This window comes from Perognathus longimembris, chromosome 14, assembly GCF_023159225.1.
Source record: "Perognathus longimembris pacificus isolate PPM17 chromosome 14, ASM2315922v1, whole genome shotgun sequence".
NCBI classification, from domain to species: Eukaryota; Metazoa; Chordata; class Mammalia; order Rodentia; family Heteromyidae; genus Perognathus; species Perognathus longimembris.
In genome coordinates this window covers 18,684,128-18,702,702 of record NC_063174.1, presented here as the reverse complement: position 1 = coordinate 18,702,702, position 18,575 = coordinate 18,684,128, and the positions used below count along the sequence as shown (strand labels likewise).

The following is an 18,575-nucleotide window of genomic DNA, read 5'->3' as shown; positions in this document are numbered from 1 at the left end:
TCTACTCTTAAGGAAAACTTAGAATACACTAAATCAGAGGTTGGTAAAGTGGCCCATTAGCAAAATGTGCTGGTACTGCCTGTGTTTCTATTAAAGTGTTACTGGAATTCAGCAGCACTCATTCTTCCTTCATTTACCTGCCCTCTTTGCGTGCTTACACATTGCAGCATTAGAGATAAGTAGTTAAAATAATGACTATGACCCACAAAGCCCAAGATATTTACAAATTTGCCTTTTCCAGAAAATTCTAAATGCTGTAGTGCACAGTCACTTAGAACACAGGCGAAATGGCACTTAGTTTTCCAATATGCAGCTGTAGAAATAGCAACGCCTTTTAACAGTGCCTTCTGTTAGCACATTTCAAATTAGAAATATAATTTTGGATGTAGAATCTAAGATGAGGATAAAATTGAACAGGGTTTCAAATTATATTTTATTGCTATAAAGACTATAATAATTAGTAGACATAATATGAGATAGTAATCATTGGTTAAAAAACAAAAGCAGATTAAAGAAAACAGTCATTCAAGCATCTTGATCTTGATTTCTCTGTCATCACTGATTTCTCCAGTTCAGCATTTTGAGGATGTTCCCTTTTTTAACTTGGAGAACTTTGAACTTAAATGTCATTGATGGAGCTCACTCACACGTGGCTCTTGACCAGGTGTATGTTGCTCTTGCAAGGTGTATGTTGCTGTCTCACTGGAGAGCAGAATTAATATGTTTCACATTACTTTGCTTGTCTTTATTAGGAAATTCCTTTATAAACAGGTTCAGTAAGATGAATGAAAAAAAATGAACCAAATGATAAGCAGCAACATCGTTTTAAAATGTGCATTGTTATTTAGGTTGTCCCCTTGCCATATTTACACCTTTTGTAACTCATTATCTTGTGCCTTGCTTTTTCTTTTCTTTTACCTAGATTTGGATGACCCAGTAGTTACTGTCCATCAGAGCATAGGGGAGGCTAAAGAACAGTTTTACTATGAGAGAACTGTGTTCCTGCGTTGTGTGGCCAACTCCAATCCGCCTGTGCGGTATAGCTGGAGGCGTGGCCAGGAGGTATTACTACAAGGGTCTGATAAAGGCGTTGAGATTTATGAGCCCTTCTTTACCCAGGTAAGAATTAAAATACAATGTTTTCACTTTCTATGCTTTCCAAGTTTAAGCACCCTGCATTATTATAGCTATTTGAAAAGAGTTTCTGCTAACATTACCCTTTAAAAACACAAGGTGTTCAACTGAAAGCTTCAACTGTAATATGAAAGATAGCTTGTTTAATCATGTGGTAGTTATCTTCAGAAGGGTAGCTCTTGAAAATGTTATCTTCAAGTAAGCTAATTCATATGTCTTTACACACAAATTAACCTAGGCTTCTCTAAAGGGTATGTAATTATACATTTTGATGGTGGATTTTGTTTTTATGGAAAATATTTGTTAAGAGGAGACATTTTAGTTTCCAAGTTTTCAATAATAAATAACTGAAACCAATTCAGACATCTATGTATAATGTATTTAGCTTTGGTTTTTAGGAAAAATCTAACTTCAATTTCTCGTATTTGTTTTGTTTTTTACTTTGTTTAGATATAGAACATTAATTATAGAAAATGAAAATATCTAATGAGTCAATAAAAACAAAAGTTGAATTATATTCACCTAAGTTGAATATAACATGAAATGCTCTTGTGTAATGTACTGTAATGTCTCAAGAACAGCAAATTAGTCTTGAGGAAGAAAACGGAATTTATATGAATATTTGAGATCCATTATAATAAGAATTTTTGATGGCCAGAAAAATTCACAACAAAAGAGGTTTTAAATTTAAAAATGGCATTTGTGCCAATGTTCCAAAAAATGAATAAAAGTAATTAAATTGTCCATAAAGCATGCTATATACAGATTTGCAACATCTTTATGTTTATAGTGAGGGACATATATCAATTCTCTTTATATATTATAAGTGTTCTTCTTTGTAACTTTAAGGAATGACAGAATTAAATTCTTATAACATCTCCCTAAATTTGTGAATTTCCAATCATTATATTGTATGTTATTAATCACTAAGAATAATGCTGTAATCCTAGCTACTCACTGAGATGTGAGGGCCAGGGCTCAAAGGCAGCCCAGGAAAGGAAGTCCATGAGACTTTTCTCTCCAGTTAACCACCAAAAAAACACCAGAAGTAAAACTAAAGCTCAGGTTATGGAGTACTAACCTTGAGGGGAAAAATACTGAGAAACAGCTGCCAGGCCTTGAGTTCAAGCCCTAGAACCAGCACACACACATACACATACACACACACACACACACACACTCTCTCTCTCTATATATACATATATATCTATATATCTATAGATATATCTCTATAATCTCTATAGATATAGATATATAGATATATATGTATATAGAGAGAGTATTTCTTTATATAGTATGGAACCTTGACTCTCTTAAATTAACATAACTAGCAATATTTTAGATATTAGCTTGAGAAGAATGAATATGTAGTAACATTGACTGTGTAAGTACACATGATACACACGTATGTACAATGTGTATCATGTGTTCAAATATTAAAACACCTGATGTTTTACAGTGCATCATAAATTTAAAAATGTGTTTAATATTTTGCCAAAAGTATGGTAACTTCTAACTTGCCAAACTATAAATACCAGAGGAGTAACAATGAGTCTGTCACAGATACTACTAAAATGAGCTTCCATTTGACCCTCTGATGGCTCAGGCCAGCAGAGTGAGTGCACTGTATAAATCATCCTTCCATTCTTATTAAACTGGTTTTCAGTTAGATGAACTTTAAAGAAAAGCTAACACGACCCAGATAATCATCTAATTATGTAGTTACCAATTCTGTTTCCAGTTTATGTTTAAAATTTGAGCAGTATTAAAATTATGCATGTATTTTCTTCTAAACTTCTTTTAAACATAGGTAAATCTCACCCTCTAGTAATTACAGGAGTATTTCCTGTCTCTTAGCTGCAGAGGGATCTGATTGCCTGGAAGTGTATCCAAATTTAGGGAAATGTTTTATATTATTACAATAATTAAGCACTAGTTTGGACGTTAAAAAGCAAACTGAAGAGAACATCTCATGTATTCTTTTGATTCTGTTTATTTCTATACAAGCAATTTTCAGAAACCATTCTACAAGATCTGTCCAGCTAGAAGCTACTGATTCTCCCCCTGAAAGCAATGATTAGTTTCTCATCCCCCTTTCTTTTAATAGAGGACCATTTGTTAAATATGAATGTTTCAATATTGATGCTTACTTTTTATCAGCATATCAGACTTTGCCGCATATTGCAGTCATTTTTCATCTTTGACTAGCAATTGTGTTAGCAATGCTGTTGGTTTGACACAGAATTATGTGCAATTATCTTAACACATCTTTAAGAAACAAACATTTTTTTTGCAGTTCTGTCATCTTCTTTCTCCTTTTAGAATATTATAGTACAGAGACTTGAACTCAAGGTCATGCATCTACAAACAAGCACCCTACCACTTGAGCCACATCTTGGCCTTGTATGCCTTAGTTATTTCTTAGATAAAATCTCACATTTCCTGCCTTAGGGCCACACTTGGTCATGATTTCCTACATCTGTCTCACCAGCAGCTGGGATTACCAGAATGAGGCACCATGCCAGCCCTCAATTCTGTTTCTGATTATGCTGTTGCTGTACATAATTGCCAGTGGCATGCAACTCCAGCTTCTATTTATATTTTATTTTACTTTGATTAGTCATGTTGTTTTTCTGAAGTTTATATATATATAGATATATATATGTATCTTCATAGGAACATTCAAACCTCAGTATATGAAAAATTTAATTTTATCACTGCAAAGCATTGTCTTTTAACAGACAGTTTTTTTTCTTTATAAAATATGTACCAAATAGAATGGATGTATCCAAGACTGATCATACCCACAATTTCATTATTTTTTCATAGAATACTAAAACAGGTTCCTAACTTGTCATCAAGACTTAATTGCAGAAAACTCAAAATATGCAGAGTGACCATTTAAAAGTATGAAGCTGATTAAATATTTTTTCCTGCTCTCCCCTTCCTTGACCTTCTAATGTGTAGAATATAACACCAGTAATGTTTTGTGACTGATAACATCTGGCTGGACTTCCCTTTTTCTTGTTGATCTACCTGGTTCCAGCTACAAGCTTATTGCACTACTTGACTTTTCCCTGGACAGGTCAGGCTGGTCAAAGGCGACCTCAGGTTTGAAGGTCACAGATTGCTTTTTTTACTTGAATGTTGTGGCAGAGTCATCTCCCCTTTGAGGTCTCATTGCCTCAGAGAGACCTTCCCTTCCCAAGTGGATGTGAAGAATCATCCCTTCCCCTCCAGTTACTCTTGTTTGATGTTGTTTTTTTTCCCCCCTCCTAGACTGAATCTAATTGTTCTAGTTCTGTGTTTGAACATGAGCTTACTATAAATAATCTGTTATTTCATTAGCACCATCCATGCTGACTTGGAGCAAATGTGTGTCTAAGTGAACAGGACCTGGATGGAGTTGTCTGAAGTAGAAGAGTTGCACTAACTCCTAATTATTGATAACTAATGAATAAGTCTGTCACTTTCCCTCGCTTCATTCACTATAGAAAGCATGCAATGTAAAGGAGAATGATGCCTCCCATGAACCCAGTTTGAAGTATTTAATTTCTAAATTGTTGACAGTTTTCTGGGTAAGACCTGATAATGCTCCCATTGGGAGGGCAGTACATGCCCACTCTGTGAAACACAGCACAAGACCTATTGTTGCCACGGTTTCCTTTGGGACCCCCGGGCTACCAGGTAGAAACTCTACTTGAGTCCACAGTTTCTTCATGATAGGTGTAATTGTACAAATGATAGCATTACTTACTCCCTATGATATCACAAATAATGAGTTGCAGATTAATCAGAGTTGCTTTAAAACTAGGGGAAATGGGGGACTGGAAAATGACCTAGTAGCAAGAGTGCTTGCCTGGTAAAACAAGGGGAAATGAAAAAAAAAAAACCAAAATAAAAAAACACACCACAAATTCAAATGAGTTGACTAAGGAATCTGGACTGATCCCAAGTTCAAAGGTGCACATTTCAATAAAGACAAGAGAACGTATTTACCTATGAATTTAATTGATAATGGGCACTGTCCTCATTTGTAGTTGTGACTGTTATGGAACCAATATATTTACAATTTTAAATTAATTTTAAGTAACATAAATAAAGAGAATGTAGCTATACATTAAAAAAAGGTTTTGACCAATATTCAGTGTACTCCAGTTAAAAAAAAATCCATCCTCTCCAGCAATATTTCAATGCTAGTTTTAAGATGGACTCCCGGTGGAAAGTATCACAATGGATTTTGCTTGTCTTTATTTTTACAATGCTCAGATACAAACTTTAGGTAGGAACTAATTTACACTTAACTTATTGGATTTTTTTTCTGTATTTAGAAGGTAAAACCAGTTTAAAATAGCCACATATAATTTTATTGTTTAATTAAACACATAAGGTATTTGATCTACAAATTAAATTTACATATAATATGAATTCATTTTGTATTGTTTCTTTAAAATATTTTACACAATTGATTTTTGTTTTGCCTTCATAATAGACTTTGCTATTTTAGTGGAATAGGAATGTTTTTCACTGTTGCATATCATGCTAGGTTTTTCATATCCTGGAATATGTTTCATTAGGAGTTGTCAGTTTCTTAAGTTTTATTAATAGTGTCTTCACCTATCTTTCCCATCAATTTCTCTGTGCGTGTGTGTGTGTGTGTGTGTGTGTGTGTATTATGATGAAAAAACCTTTTGATGTTAGTTGTACTTGTGTATCTTACTGTTTTCTGCTGCTGTAAAATCAAATTGGGCATATTATAAAGAAAAGAAATTTATTTCTCAGAGTTTTTGTGTAAGAAGTCCAAGGTCAAGCTGTAAGTACTAATTAAGCATGGTGCCAGAGCTGAGAAAAAAGCACATTTTTTGAAACAAAAGCTATTTCTATTGTTAACATATATTATTATAATAAACACATTCATTTATTCATGAAGAAAGAGACTCTTTGACCTAATACCCTCTTAAATGCCCCATTTCCTCAATACTGTCAGGTGTTATTAGATTTCAGCATCAGTTTTGGAGGGCACATGTAAACAAAGTCTGAATACTTCAATGATAATTGATTTTATCTCTGTATATGTATAGCCTATGACCTCTGTGATATCATGTCAGATAAGATCCAGTTAATGCAACTTGGATCTACCATGTGCAAGATGAGGGAAAGTCATTTGCAAAGAGTGAGAGGTTACTAAGCAAGGATCCTGTTCTCTTAGTTTTATTGCTATGCAAGGAAAAGTGAAAGAAAAGTGATTATACTAGCAAGTAAAATTCACAGTTGAAGCAGAGGCCTAATGCTTCTGTGAAAGGATCATGTAAAAGTAATGCAAAAGGAAGATAATGTCTCCGGGAACTTAGTACATCTGTATTGGGCAGAACAACAGTTGAAACACATGGATAATAATGTACTGAGAACCCTAGAAGGAACATGGGGACAATATTGTGTAAAGTTTCAGGTGAAGGATGATATAACTGCTTATTGTTTCAGGGTGAGAGAATTAAACTTCTTTGAAGAATATTAAATTGTGAATAATAATGCTGTTCAATAATAATGTCTTATTTTTAATAAAAATAATTTCTCAGATGATGAGACATCATTATACTGTATGCCATGTATAGTAAGTTATTAACAATAATCAATTTTAGGAGAATATTTACCTCACAACAGTACTGAATGAAAAACAATCTTGCTGAGAACTTTTTATGGGTAATATTTCCAGAATGAAATTAGTTTGTGTTCCTGAGGCTGATACAAAATCATAGGACATAATAAGACTAAGTGGAATCATTATGCTTTGCATACAGCTATTCCTTTAGAACTGAAACATAGGCACACAGCATATATATGTATATATATACACATGTTTGTAAAATATTTGAGCCTCAAAAGCCAATCAAAATGAAGACGGTACTTTTACTAATATCTGAGGATAATAATGAATATCAAAAAATTATTTTTAAAAGTTTCCATCTATTTTAAAAGTAATATAATTTGTGAACATGGGCATGTTTGACTTTAGCAATTTGAATATTGGTAAGAACCATTGACTAATATATAGCTGCATCCTTTTAATGTTTTTACTTTAAAATTATTGAAAAATTAAATATATTTGAAAATTATATTGTATTTGTTCAATAAAATTGTACTTAAATTTTATAACTTGCACAGTCACTTGCCGTGTTTGCTGTTCATGACATCATCTTGTGTACTGCAATTACACAAACTAATTATGAGACTGAACATATTTACATCAATTACATAATTAGTTTTAATTAGTGTAACTAGAGTAATTATACAATTAGATAATAATCAAATCAAAATTCCTTTTAACAAACCGTAGAAATTCACATGCAAACAGACCTTCAGACATTCTAACATAACATATTTCAACAAAAATTATCCACAAATCATGGAACATTAAATTTATATGATCACAAAATAAAATTAAAGCTGTATGTTTAAACCTTATATGTAGTAATGTATAAATTACATATGCTTGTATATTTACTTTATACATACATGTCACTTGATTGTATAAGTATACATAGGTAAATATGTCTCCACATACGCATGTGGTATTCTAGTCATTGTAAATTGAATGTATGAAAGGGAAATTATTCGTTATTTCCATAGATGTAGTAAATTATGTGGGTAATACTCAAATATTTCATAATTCTGCCTATAGTTGTTTATATCCTTTCAACAAATTCTAAATTAGCCCGTATGTTTCTCAACATGAAATAACTTAGATAGCTATTTATCATATTGACATATTAACTTAGGTAACTATTTTTGGTGATACCTGTTAGTTGACACCTTCTGGTTCTATTTCCAACTATCAAAAGTAATCATCTAATTTCACCAAGACCAATTCACCAAGGTTGTAATAGCTGATCTACTGAAAAAATCATTAATCTAAATGTTTTATCATAGATTAAGTAGGCATAGTTCTGCAGGTTCATTTCTGGGTCTTCAGTTCTGTTCCATTTGGACTTCAGGCATGTTCCTGTGCCGATACCAAGATGTTTTTATTGCGATAGCTTTGTAATACAGCTTGAAGTTTGGTATTATAATCTTCCAGAACTGTTCTTTTTTATATAAAATATCTTTTTTTTTCAAATTTTTATTGTCAAACTGATGGACAGAGAGGTTACAGTTTCATATGTTAGGCATTGGATACATTTCTTGTACTGTTTTTTACATCGTCCCTCATTCCCTCCTCCCTCTTCTCCCTTTCCCTTTCCCCCCTTGAGGTGTTCAATTCATACACCAAAGAGTTTTGCAAGTATTGCTTTTGTAGTTGTTTGCCTTTTTATACCTTGTGTCTCTCGATTTTGGTATTCCCTTTCAATTTCCTAGTTCTCATACCAGTATAGGCGGTTTCCAATATACTCAGATAAAGATTACAGAGATAGTATAGATACAACCACAGGAAGGTGATACAAGAACATCATCAATAGTAGAAGCTACAGACGTTGAAAGTAGTTACAACTGTGATATAACAATCGTTTCCATAACATGGAGTTCATTTCACTTAGCATCAGCTTATGTGATCATAACGGTATAGCTATTGGGCTCTTGTGATCCTCTGCTGTGACTTGCTTAACCCTGTGCTAATTATTCCCAATAAGGGAGACCATAGAGTCCATGTTTCTTTTGGTCTGGCTCACTTCATTTAGTATAATTTTTTCCAAGTCCTTCCATTTCCTTACAAATGGGGCAATGTCATTCTTTCTGATAGAGGCATAAAATTCCATGGTGAATACGTACCACATTTTCCTGATCCATTCATCCAATGAGGGACATCTGGGTTGATTCCAGATTCTAGCTATGACAAATTGTGCTGCGATGAGCATTGTTGTACTGGTGGCTTTACTGTGATATTGTTTGTGGTTTTTCTGGATAGATACACAAAAGTGGGGTTGCTGGGTCATAGGGGAGTTCTATATTTAGCCTTCTGAGGAATCTCCATACTGCTTTCCAGACTGGCTGAACCAGTTTACATTCCCACCAACAATGAAGAAGGGTTCCCTTTTGGTCACATCCCCTCCAACAATTGTTATTTTTAGTTTTCTTTATATAGGACATTCTTACTGGGGTGAGATGGAATCTCAATGTTGTTTTGATTTGCATTTCTTTTATGGCCAATGATGTAGAGCAATTTTCATATGTCTTTGGCTATCCTCATTTCCTCATCAGAGAAGTCTCTTTTTAAGTCTTTAGCCCACTTGATGAAGGGGCTATTGATTCTTTGCGGTTTTGTTTTGAAGGAAGGTAATTTTTTTAGTTCTGCATATATTTTAGATATGAGTGCTTTGTACATTGAACGGCCTGTAAAGATCTTCTCCCAGTTCGGGGGCTTGCTGTTTATCTTGCGAGCTATGTCCTTTGCCGTGCAGAAGCTCTGAAGTTTGATGCAGTCCCATTTGTCCAACCTTTCTTTGATTTGTAGCCTTTCTGGGTCTTTGTTAAGGAAGTTCCGTCCTGCACGAAGGAGGTCAAGTGTTTCTCCTACTCCTTCCTTTAGTGTTTTCAGGGTGTCTGTTTTGATTTCGAGGACTTTAATCCATTTGGAGTTAATTTTAGTGCAGGGTGATATATAGGATCTAGTTTTAGTTTGTTGCATGTGTTGAGCCAGTTTTGCCAGCACCATTTGTTAAAGAGGCTATCTTTCTTCCAAACTATTGTTTTAGCTCCTTTATCAAAGATTACGTAGGTGTAGTTCTGTGGGTTCATTTCTGGGTCTTCAGTTCTGTTCCATTGGTCTTCAGGCCTGTTCCAGTGCCAATATCAAGCTCTTTTTATTACTATAGCTTTATAATACAGCTTGATGTTGGGTATTGTAATTCCTCCAGCACTGTTCTTTCTGCTTAGGATTGTTTTTGCTATTCTAGGTCTTTTATTGTTCCATATGAATTTCTGGATTGCTTCCTCTATTTCATTAAAAAATGGTGTTGGGATATTAATGGGTATTGCATTGAATTTGTAGATAGCCTTTGGCAATATTGCCATTTTGATTATATTAATCCTCCCAATCCAGGAGAATGGGAGCCAACGACGTTTCAAAAGTGAAAAAATTAAAATTTTTTTTTTAAAAAAAAACATTTAAAAAATATTTGAAAAGAAAAAAAAATGGAGTCCTCCTTGTTTGAGTGGTCTTTCCCCAGTCTTTGGTTTCCTTGCAATGGTCTGCAGCCTATTTTCCTGATTGGCTGGTTTGACTTGCTTTCAGTTTGCACGGGGTGGATCTGTTCTGACCCTTCTCCCCTATTGGCGCAATCCTGGATCTCTGTGGTCCGTACAGCTTGCAGGTAGGCCTTGGGCGTCCTCTGTAGATGGGGACATGAGCAGTCTCAGGAACCATGGCTCCTCTGTCTGCTGTGGGGCCTCGGCCTTTAATGCCTGGCTTTGAATAGGCTGTGGACTCAGCAGGGCAGGGCGCCTCTGGCTTGGTTTACCCAGCTGAGAGTTGCTTGCCTGGAGGAGGTTCCTCCTTCTTGGGCAGGGCTGCCACCTGGCGGGGCTGGCTATGGAATTCAGCTCCCTTTCAGGCTGGGAATTGTGCTTCCTCTGTGACAGGACCGTTTATTTGTCTCAGGCACTGTTTGTTCCCCCGTCTGGTGTTTCCGTGCCACTGGTAGCTGCTTGCTGTTTTCGCTTTAAGTTTAGAAATTCCGGCGGGCAGGGCTGGGCACCTTTGGCTAAGCTGTGGCCCAGGATAAGCCTCCTGCCTTGGCAGGGGTTGTTCTCTTGGGCAGAGCTGGCTCTCACTGGTTGGTCCCTCTTGCCCTTTTCAAAGATGGCTCCTTTGTCCTCACTTTCCCCTGGCCCACTTTAGTTCCAGTCTGGTCTGACCCTATGCCAGTGTCAAAGATGGCGCTTTGCTCTGGCTGTGGGGGAAGGGCTACTTTCCAGAAGCTGCTCTGTGGATGCGAGTGAGAATATCTTTCATGGGATACTCATGCTTTCTCTGCGATTTCAGCTCGTCCATGCTCAGCCGCCATCTGGAGGATTTCTTCCTGGTCTATGCTGTGTGCTTTAGCCATGAGGAGTGCGGGTCACTGTGCCGGGCACTGTGCCATTGTTGGCACTGGCGTGGAGGCGGGACACTGCCCCGAACTCCAGTCTGTGTTTTCAGACGAGCAAAGTGGGTTTTTCCTTCCTGGCCAGAATCCCTGTACTATTAGAACTTACTCTGGCTGTCTTTCTAGGAGTAAAAGTTTCTATGGGGTGAGAAAACTGCAATGTCGGAGGGAGCTCAGCTAGGGCTCTGCTGCTCCTCCGCCATCTTCCCGGAAGTCCTTCTCCAGGACCATACTTTCTGCTTAGTATTGTTTTTGCTATTCTGGGTCTTTTATTGTTCCATATGAATTTTTGGATTGCTTCCTCTATTTCATTAAAAAATGGTGTTGGGATATTAATGGTCATTGCATTGAATTTGTAGATAGCCTTTGGCAACATTGCCATTTTGACAATATTGATCCTCCCAATCCAGGGAGCTTTTACCATTTCCTTAGTTCTGCCTTAATTTTGTTTTTCATGTTTTTAAACATCTCATCATAGAGGTCTTTCATTTATTTGGTTAAGGTTATTTCTAGGTATTTTATGTTTTTTGAGGCTATTGGAAGAAGAGTTGCTTGCCTGATTTCGGTCTCGGTCTTTGGGTCATTGGCATATAAAAAAGCCATTGATTCTTGACGGTTTATTTTATATCCTGCTACTTTGCCAAAGTTTTGGATCAGCTCTAGTAGTTTGGGAGTAGAGTAGATGGGGTTCTTTAGATACAGGATCATGTCATCTCTAAAAATAGAATTTGACTTCATCTTTTCCTATTTGAATCCCATTTATGTTTTCCTCTTGCCTTATTGCTCTGGCTAGGCATTTTAGTATTATGTTGAAGAGGAGAAGGGAGAGCAGACAACCTTGTCTTGCTCCTAATTGTAGAGGAAATGGCTTTAGCTTTTCCACATTAAGAGTAATGTTTACTGTGGGTTTGTCGTAGACAGTCTTAATTAAATTCAGGAATGTTCCCTGGAATCCTAGTTTCCCCAAAGCTTTTTTTTTTTTTAATTTTTATTGTCACACTGATGTATAGAGAGGTTACAGTTTCATATGTTAGGCATTGCATACATTTCTTGTGCTGTTTATTACCTCCTCCCTCATTCCCCGCTCTCTCCTCCCCCTTTCCCTTTTCCCCCATGAGTTGTTCAGTTCATTTATACCAAACACTTTTGCAAGTATTGCTTTTGTAGTCATTTGTCTTTTTTACCCTGTGTCTTTCAATTTTGGTATTCCCTTTCTATTTCCTAGTTCTAATACCAGTATACATGGTTTCCAATGTACTCAGATAAGATACAGAGATAGTGCAGGTACAACCACAGGAAGGTGATACAAGACCATCATCAATAGTAGAAGCTATGGTTACACATAGCACATTGAAAGTAGTTACAACAGTCATATAACAATCATTTCCATAACATGGAGTTTATTTCACTTGGCATCATCTTATGTGTTCATAAGGGTATAGCTATTGGGCTCTTGTGATCCTCTGTGACTTGCCTAAACCTGTGCTAATTATTTCCTATGAGGGAGACCATAGAGTCCATGTTTCTTTTGGTCTGGCTCACTTCAATTAGTATAATTTTTCCAAGTCCTTCCATTTCCTTATGAATGGGGCAATGTCATTCTTTCTGGTAGAGGCATAAAATTCCATTCTGTATATGTACCACATTTTCCTGATCCTTTCGTCTACTGAGGGGCATCTGGGTTGGTTCCATATTCTAGCTTTGACAAATTGTGCTGCAATGAACATTGTTGTGCTGATGGCTTTCGTGTGTTCTTGTTTGTGGTCTTTTGGGTAGATGCCCAAAAATGGGGCTGCTGGATCATAGGGGAGTTCTGTGTTTAGCCTTCTGTGGAATCTCTGTACTGCTTTCCAGAGTGGCTGAACGAGTTTACATTCCCACCAACAATGAAGTAGGGTTCCCTTTTGGCCACTTCCCCTCCAACATTTATTATTTTTAGTTTTCTTGATATAGGACATTCTTACTGGGGATAGATGGAATCTCAATGTTGTTTTGATTTGCATTTCTTTTATGGCCAGTGATGTAGAGCACTTTTTCATATGTCTCTTGGCCATTCTCATTTCCTCATCAGAGAAGTCTCTTTTTAAGTCTTTAGCCCACTTGTTGAGGGGGCTGTTGGTTCTTTGCGGTTTTGTTTTGGAGGAAGGTAATTTTTTTAGTTCTGCATATATTTTAGATATGATACCTTTGTCTGTTGTAAAGCTGGTAAAGATCTTTTCCCAGTCTGTGGGCTTTCTGTTTATCTTGTGAGCTATGTTCTTTGCCCTGCAGAAGCTCTGCAGTTTGATGCAATCCTATTTGTATCTACAGCCATACCATCCTGAATGTGCCCAAACTCGTGTCCAATGATTTTATCATAAATGAGTTCTGGATTTTTATCAAATGCTCTTTTTTCATCTTGCAAAATAATCATGTGGTTCTTAACCTTGCCTCTTGATTTTAGTATTCCCTTTCCATTTCCTAATTCTAATACATGTATATACAATATCTAGGGTGTTAAAATCAGTTACAGTGCTATCAAGGGTAAAATCACTTGAAGGGAATACAGAAAAAGGATCAAACAAAAAAAAGTGGAGGGCGGGGGTGGGGGGGAGAGACAGTTTCACATGTCATATTGAAAGTAACCGCAACAGTGATATGACACTTGTTTTTGTAACTTGAAGTTAATTTGCTGATGATCATCTTATGTATTCATACTGGCATAGCTCTTGAACTTTTGTAATTTTCTAGGACTATCCTAGACGTGTACTAATTATTCCTTAGGAGGGGAGCCATAGAGTCCATGTTTCTTTGTGTTTGGCTTACTTCACTTACTATGATTTTTTCTAAGTCCTTCCTTTTCCTTATGAATGGGGCAGTGTCATTCTTGATCCATTGATCTCCTGAGGGGCATCTGGGTTGGTTCCGTATTTTAGCAATGATAAATTGTGCTGCAATAAACATTGTTGTGCTGGTGGCTGTAGTGTTGTCTTGCTTATAATCTTTGGGGTATATGCCCAAAAGTTGAGCGGCTGGATGGTAGGGGAGCTCTATGTTTAGCCTTCTGAGAAACCTCCATACTGCTTGGCAGAGAAGTTGAACAATTTAACACTTTCACCAACAATGTATTATGGTTCCCTTTTGCCACACTCCCTCCAGCATTTGTTATTGTTAGTTTTCCTGATAATGGACATTCTTCCTGGGTTGAGGTGGAATCTCAGTGTAGTTTTGATTTGCATTTCTTGTGTGGCCAGTGAGGTAAAGCACTTTTTCTTATATCTCCTGGCCATTCTCATTTCCCCTTCAGAGAAGTCTCTTTTTAGGTCTTTAGTCAATTTGTTGAGAGGGTCGTTGGTTCTTTGAGGATTTTTTTGGAGGAATTTAATTTTTTGAGTTCTGTGTATATTTTAGATATGAGGCCTTTGTCTGCTGTATTGCTGGGAAAGATCTTCTTCCAGTCTTTGGGCTTTCTATTAATCCTGGAGGCTATGCCCTTTGCCATGCAGAAGCTCCGTATTTTGGTGCAGTCCTATTTGTCCAAGCTTTCTTTAATTTGTTGTGTTTCTCGGCCTTTATTAAGAAAGTTTTGTCCTGTGCCAAGGAGCCCAAGTGTTTCTCCTATCCCTTCTTGTGTTGTTTTCAGGGTATCTGATTTTACCTTGAGGTCTTTTGTCCATTTGGAGTTGATTTTGGTGCAGGTAATATATAAGGATCTAGTTTTAGTTTGTTACAGGTGTTGAACCAGTTTTGCCAGCACCATTTGTTGAAGAGGCTGTCTTTGTTCCATCCTATAGTTTTAGTTTCTTTGTCAAAGATTAGGTAGCCGAAGGTCTGTGGGTTCATTTCTGGGTCTTCAATTCTGTTCCATTGGTCCTCAGGCCTGTTCTTGTGCCAGAAACAAGCAGTTTTTATTACTATAGCTTTGTAGTACAATTTAAAGTTTGGTATTGACATTTCTCCTGCACTGTTCTTTCTACTTAGGATTGTGTTTGCTATTTGGGTTTATTATTGTTCCATATGAATTTCTGAATTGCTTTCTATATATCTTTGAAAAATGACATTGGGATATTGATGGGTATTGCATTGAATTTGTAGATAGCTTTTGGTAATATTTTCATTCTCACGACGTTAATCCTCCCAATACAAGAGCATGGGAGGTTTTTCCATTTCCTTAGTTCTGCCTTAATTTCCTTTTTTAGGTTTTTAAAGTTCTCATCATAGAGGTCTTTCACTTCTTTGGTTAAGGTTATTCCTACGTATTTTATGTTTTTTACAGCTATTGCAAAAGGTAATCCTTTCCTGATTTCCCCCTCACTCTTTATGTTCTTGGCATATAGAAAAGCCATTGATTTTTGAGGATTTACTTTATACCCTGCTACTTTGCCAAAGTTATGGATCAGCTCAAGTAACGTGGGAGCAGAGTCTATGGGGTTCTTTAGAAACAGGATCATGTCATCTGCAAAGAGAGAGAGCTTAACTTCATCTTTTCCTATTTGGATCTCCTTTATGGCTACCTCTTGCTTTGTTGCTCTGGCTAGGAATTCTAGTGCTATGTTGAAGAGGAAAGGAGAGAGCAGACATCCTTTGGAAGGAAATGGCTTTAACTTTTCATCATTAAGTATGACGCTCATTGTGGGTTTGTCATAGACAGCCTTTATTATACTCAAGAATGTTGTTGCTGTTTTGATTTTTTTACTTTCATTTCTTTGTATTGTAAAAGTTATGTGCAAAGGCGTTACAGTTAAATAAATAAGGTAATGAGTACATTCTTAGAGAGTTAATCCCTTCATTTTCTCCAATTTTTCAACTCCTCCCCACACAAATTATAAAGTTAATTTCCAACATAGTGTCTTGTGAGTATCTGTCTTGCATTTGTTCACCCTTTATAATTTGTCTTACCATTTTGTGATATCCCTTCCCTTCCCAAATCAGATAAATATATATACAAGACACAGGGTACCAAGACAATAATAATAATAAAACCCAGCAACAACAGGATATGCCAAACAGGAAAATGAAATAATACAGAAAGAACTTCACACAGTACATTAGAAAACCACTTCTTTACATACTTTGGAATTCATTTCGATTACTATATTTTATATAGTTATATGTACATAGGTATTGATCTATTGTGATCCTCTGCAAGCACTATGCCAGACATAGGCTACTTATTATAAATGAGGGAAACCCTGGAGTCTATGTTTCTTTGGGTCTGGCTTATTTCCCTTAATATGATTTTTTTCTTAGTCTTTCCACTTTTTACAAATGGAGTGATGTCATTTTTCTGATGCAAGCATAAAATTCCATTGTGTATATGTGCCACATTTTCTTGATTCATTCGTCTACTGGGGGACATCTGTCTTGGTTCACTATCTTTGCCATGATAAATAATGCTGCAGTGAACATAGTTGTTTTGGTAGCTTTAGTGTGGCCTTGTTTGTGATCATTTGTGTAAATGCCCAGGAGTGGGATTGCTAGATCATAGGGAAACTCTATGTTTAGTCTTTTGAGGAAACTCCCTACTGCTTTTCAGACTGGTTGAACCAGTTTATACTCCCACCAACAATGCAGAAGTGTTCTTTTTGGCTACATCCCCACCAGCATCTATAATTACTTCTACTTGTTGTTGTTTTGTATAATGGTCATTCTAGATGATGTTAGGTAGAATATAATGTTGTTTTGATTTGCATTTCTTTTATGATGAGAGATGTTAAACATTTCTTCATGTGCCTTTTAGCCATTCTTATTTCTGCTCCAGAGAAGTCTTTTTTAAAAAATTATTTATCCCACATGTCAATTGTGTGGTTGTTTCTGTTTTATATATATTTTTTATTATCAAACTGAATTACAGAGAGGTTGTGTGGTTGTTTCTTTTAAGATTTTTTTTGGGTGGGTTAATTTTTATGCTGTTTGTCTTGTTTGTAAGTTTATCTGATTTGAGAAGGGACAAGGGAAGCACAGAAATGATGAGACCAAGGATGAACTCATACAGCAGGATGCTCACAATACACAGTGTTGGAAATGAAGTATACAACTTGGGGAAGAGTTGGTCAAGAGGGAAAAAACAGAGAAAATGAGGGAGTTCGAACACTGTTCAAAAAGAAATGTATTAATTTTCTGAGTCATGTATCTGTAACTCATCTGTACATTATCTTTACAATATTTTTTTAAAAATAGAAGCAAGTACAAAGAAGATTTGTAAAGTTAACCTAAATGTTAAATCATCAGCCTCTTGCTAACACCAAAAAGAAGTTACTTACAAATGCTGTACTAATATGCAACAATGGCTTTAAAAAGTGAAGAAATCCGTGGAATCTAATGGTACTTGTGAAGGAACACATTTTATTTTTGATGGTTATTCTTTGTGGCCTTTGAAAATTTTCCAGGCAATGCTTTTCCATTGTCATTCCCAGTTCATCAGAAGTTTCTAAGATACTTTTTGGCATGAGCCTGATCTAACATTCCATCTACCACTTTGCCTAAAATTTACCTAAAAGACCTAATTTTTGGACTCCTAAATTAAAAAACAATAACATTTTAGAAACATTTATAAATACAACATTTAGTCAGATCACTCATATGTCAGTTCTCCATATACAAAAATCATTTTATACACAAATGTATTTATCATTAGAATTACTTCATGTACTCTAAAAAACACTATTGCTTGTCTCCTTTCAGAATCTGCTTTCATAATATTTCATGTTGAAGTCTGCATAGATTATCTCATTTGTTAAATAAACTCCATTAATAAGTGTGCTATTCTGATTTATGCATATTTGCATAACTACCACCAGAAATAGATTTCTTTTTTCTCCTGGGAAGCTATTTTTACAAAGAAAATGTTATAAATTTTCATTGTAGCCAGTTAGCTTTTACCTCTAGGCATATTACATACTATTTTAAAATTCAGTGTTTCATCTTTAATTGAGGGCACCGTCCAAAAAAGAAGAAAATCTGCAACCTTCTGATAATAATGATTTAATATGGTATATGATTATGATTTATTCATTCATTGTGGTTACCTTTAGGTTTTACTAATGACCTTTTCTATGTTTTCAGGGTGAAACAAAGATCTTAAAACTAAAGAATCTTCGACCTCAGGACTATGCTAACTACAGTTGCATTGCTTCAGTGAGGAACGTGTGTAATATTCCTGATAAGATGGTGTCATTTAGACTTTCCAATAAGACAGGTATGAATCAATCACTGTATGGTGTTTGTCAATTTTATGGCAGTATTTTTTTTCAAATTTTTATTATCAAACTAATGTATAGAGAGGTTTCAGTTTCATACGTTAGGCATTGGATACATATCTTGTACTGTTTGTTACCTTGTCCCTTCCCTCACTCCCTCCTCCCACTTTCTCTTCCCCCCCCC

General features: G+C 35.9%; 1 protein-coding gene across 2 annotated transcripts in view; it reads left to right on the top strand.

The window, feature by feature from the left end:
- Positions 1–18,575, top strand: part of Mdga2 (MAM domain containing glycosylphosphatidylinositol anchor 2) — a 701,866-nt gene that overhangs the window by 456,374 nt on the left and 226,917 nt on the right. For both annotated transcript variants that reach the window (XM_048362528.1, XM_048362529.1), the window contains exons 4-5: positions 923–1,119; positions 18,258–18,390. In XM_048362528.1, the coding sequence (XP_048218485.1) occupies positions 923–1,119; positions 18,258–18,390 (330 nt within the window). The remainder of the gene's footprint in view (positions 1–922; positions 1,120–18,257; positions 18,391–18,575) is intronic.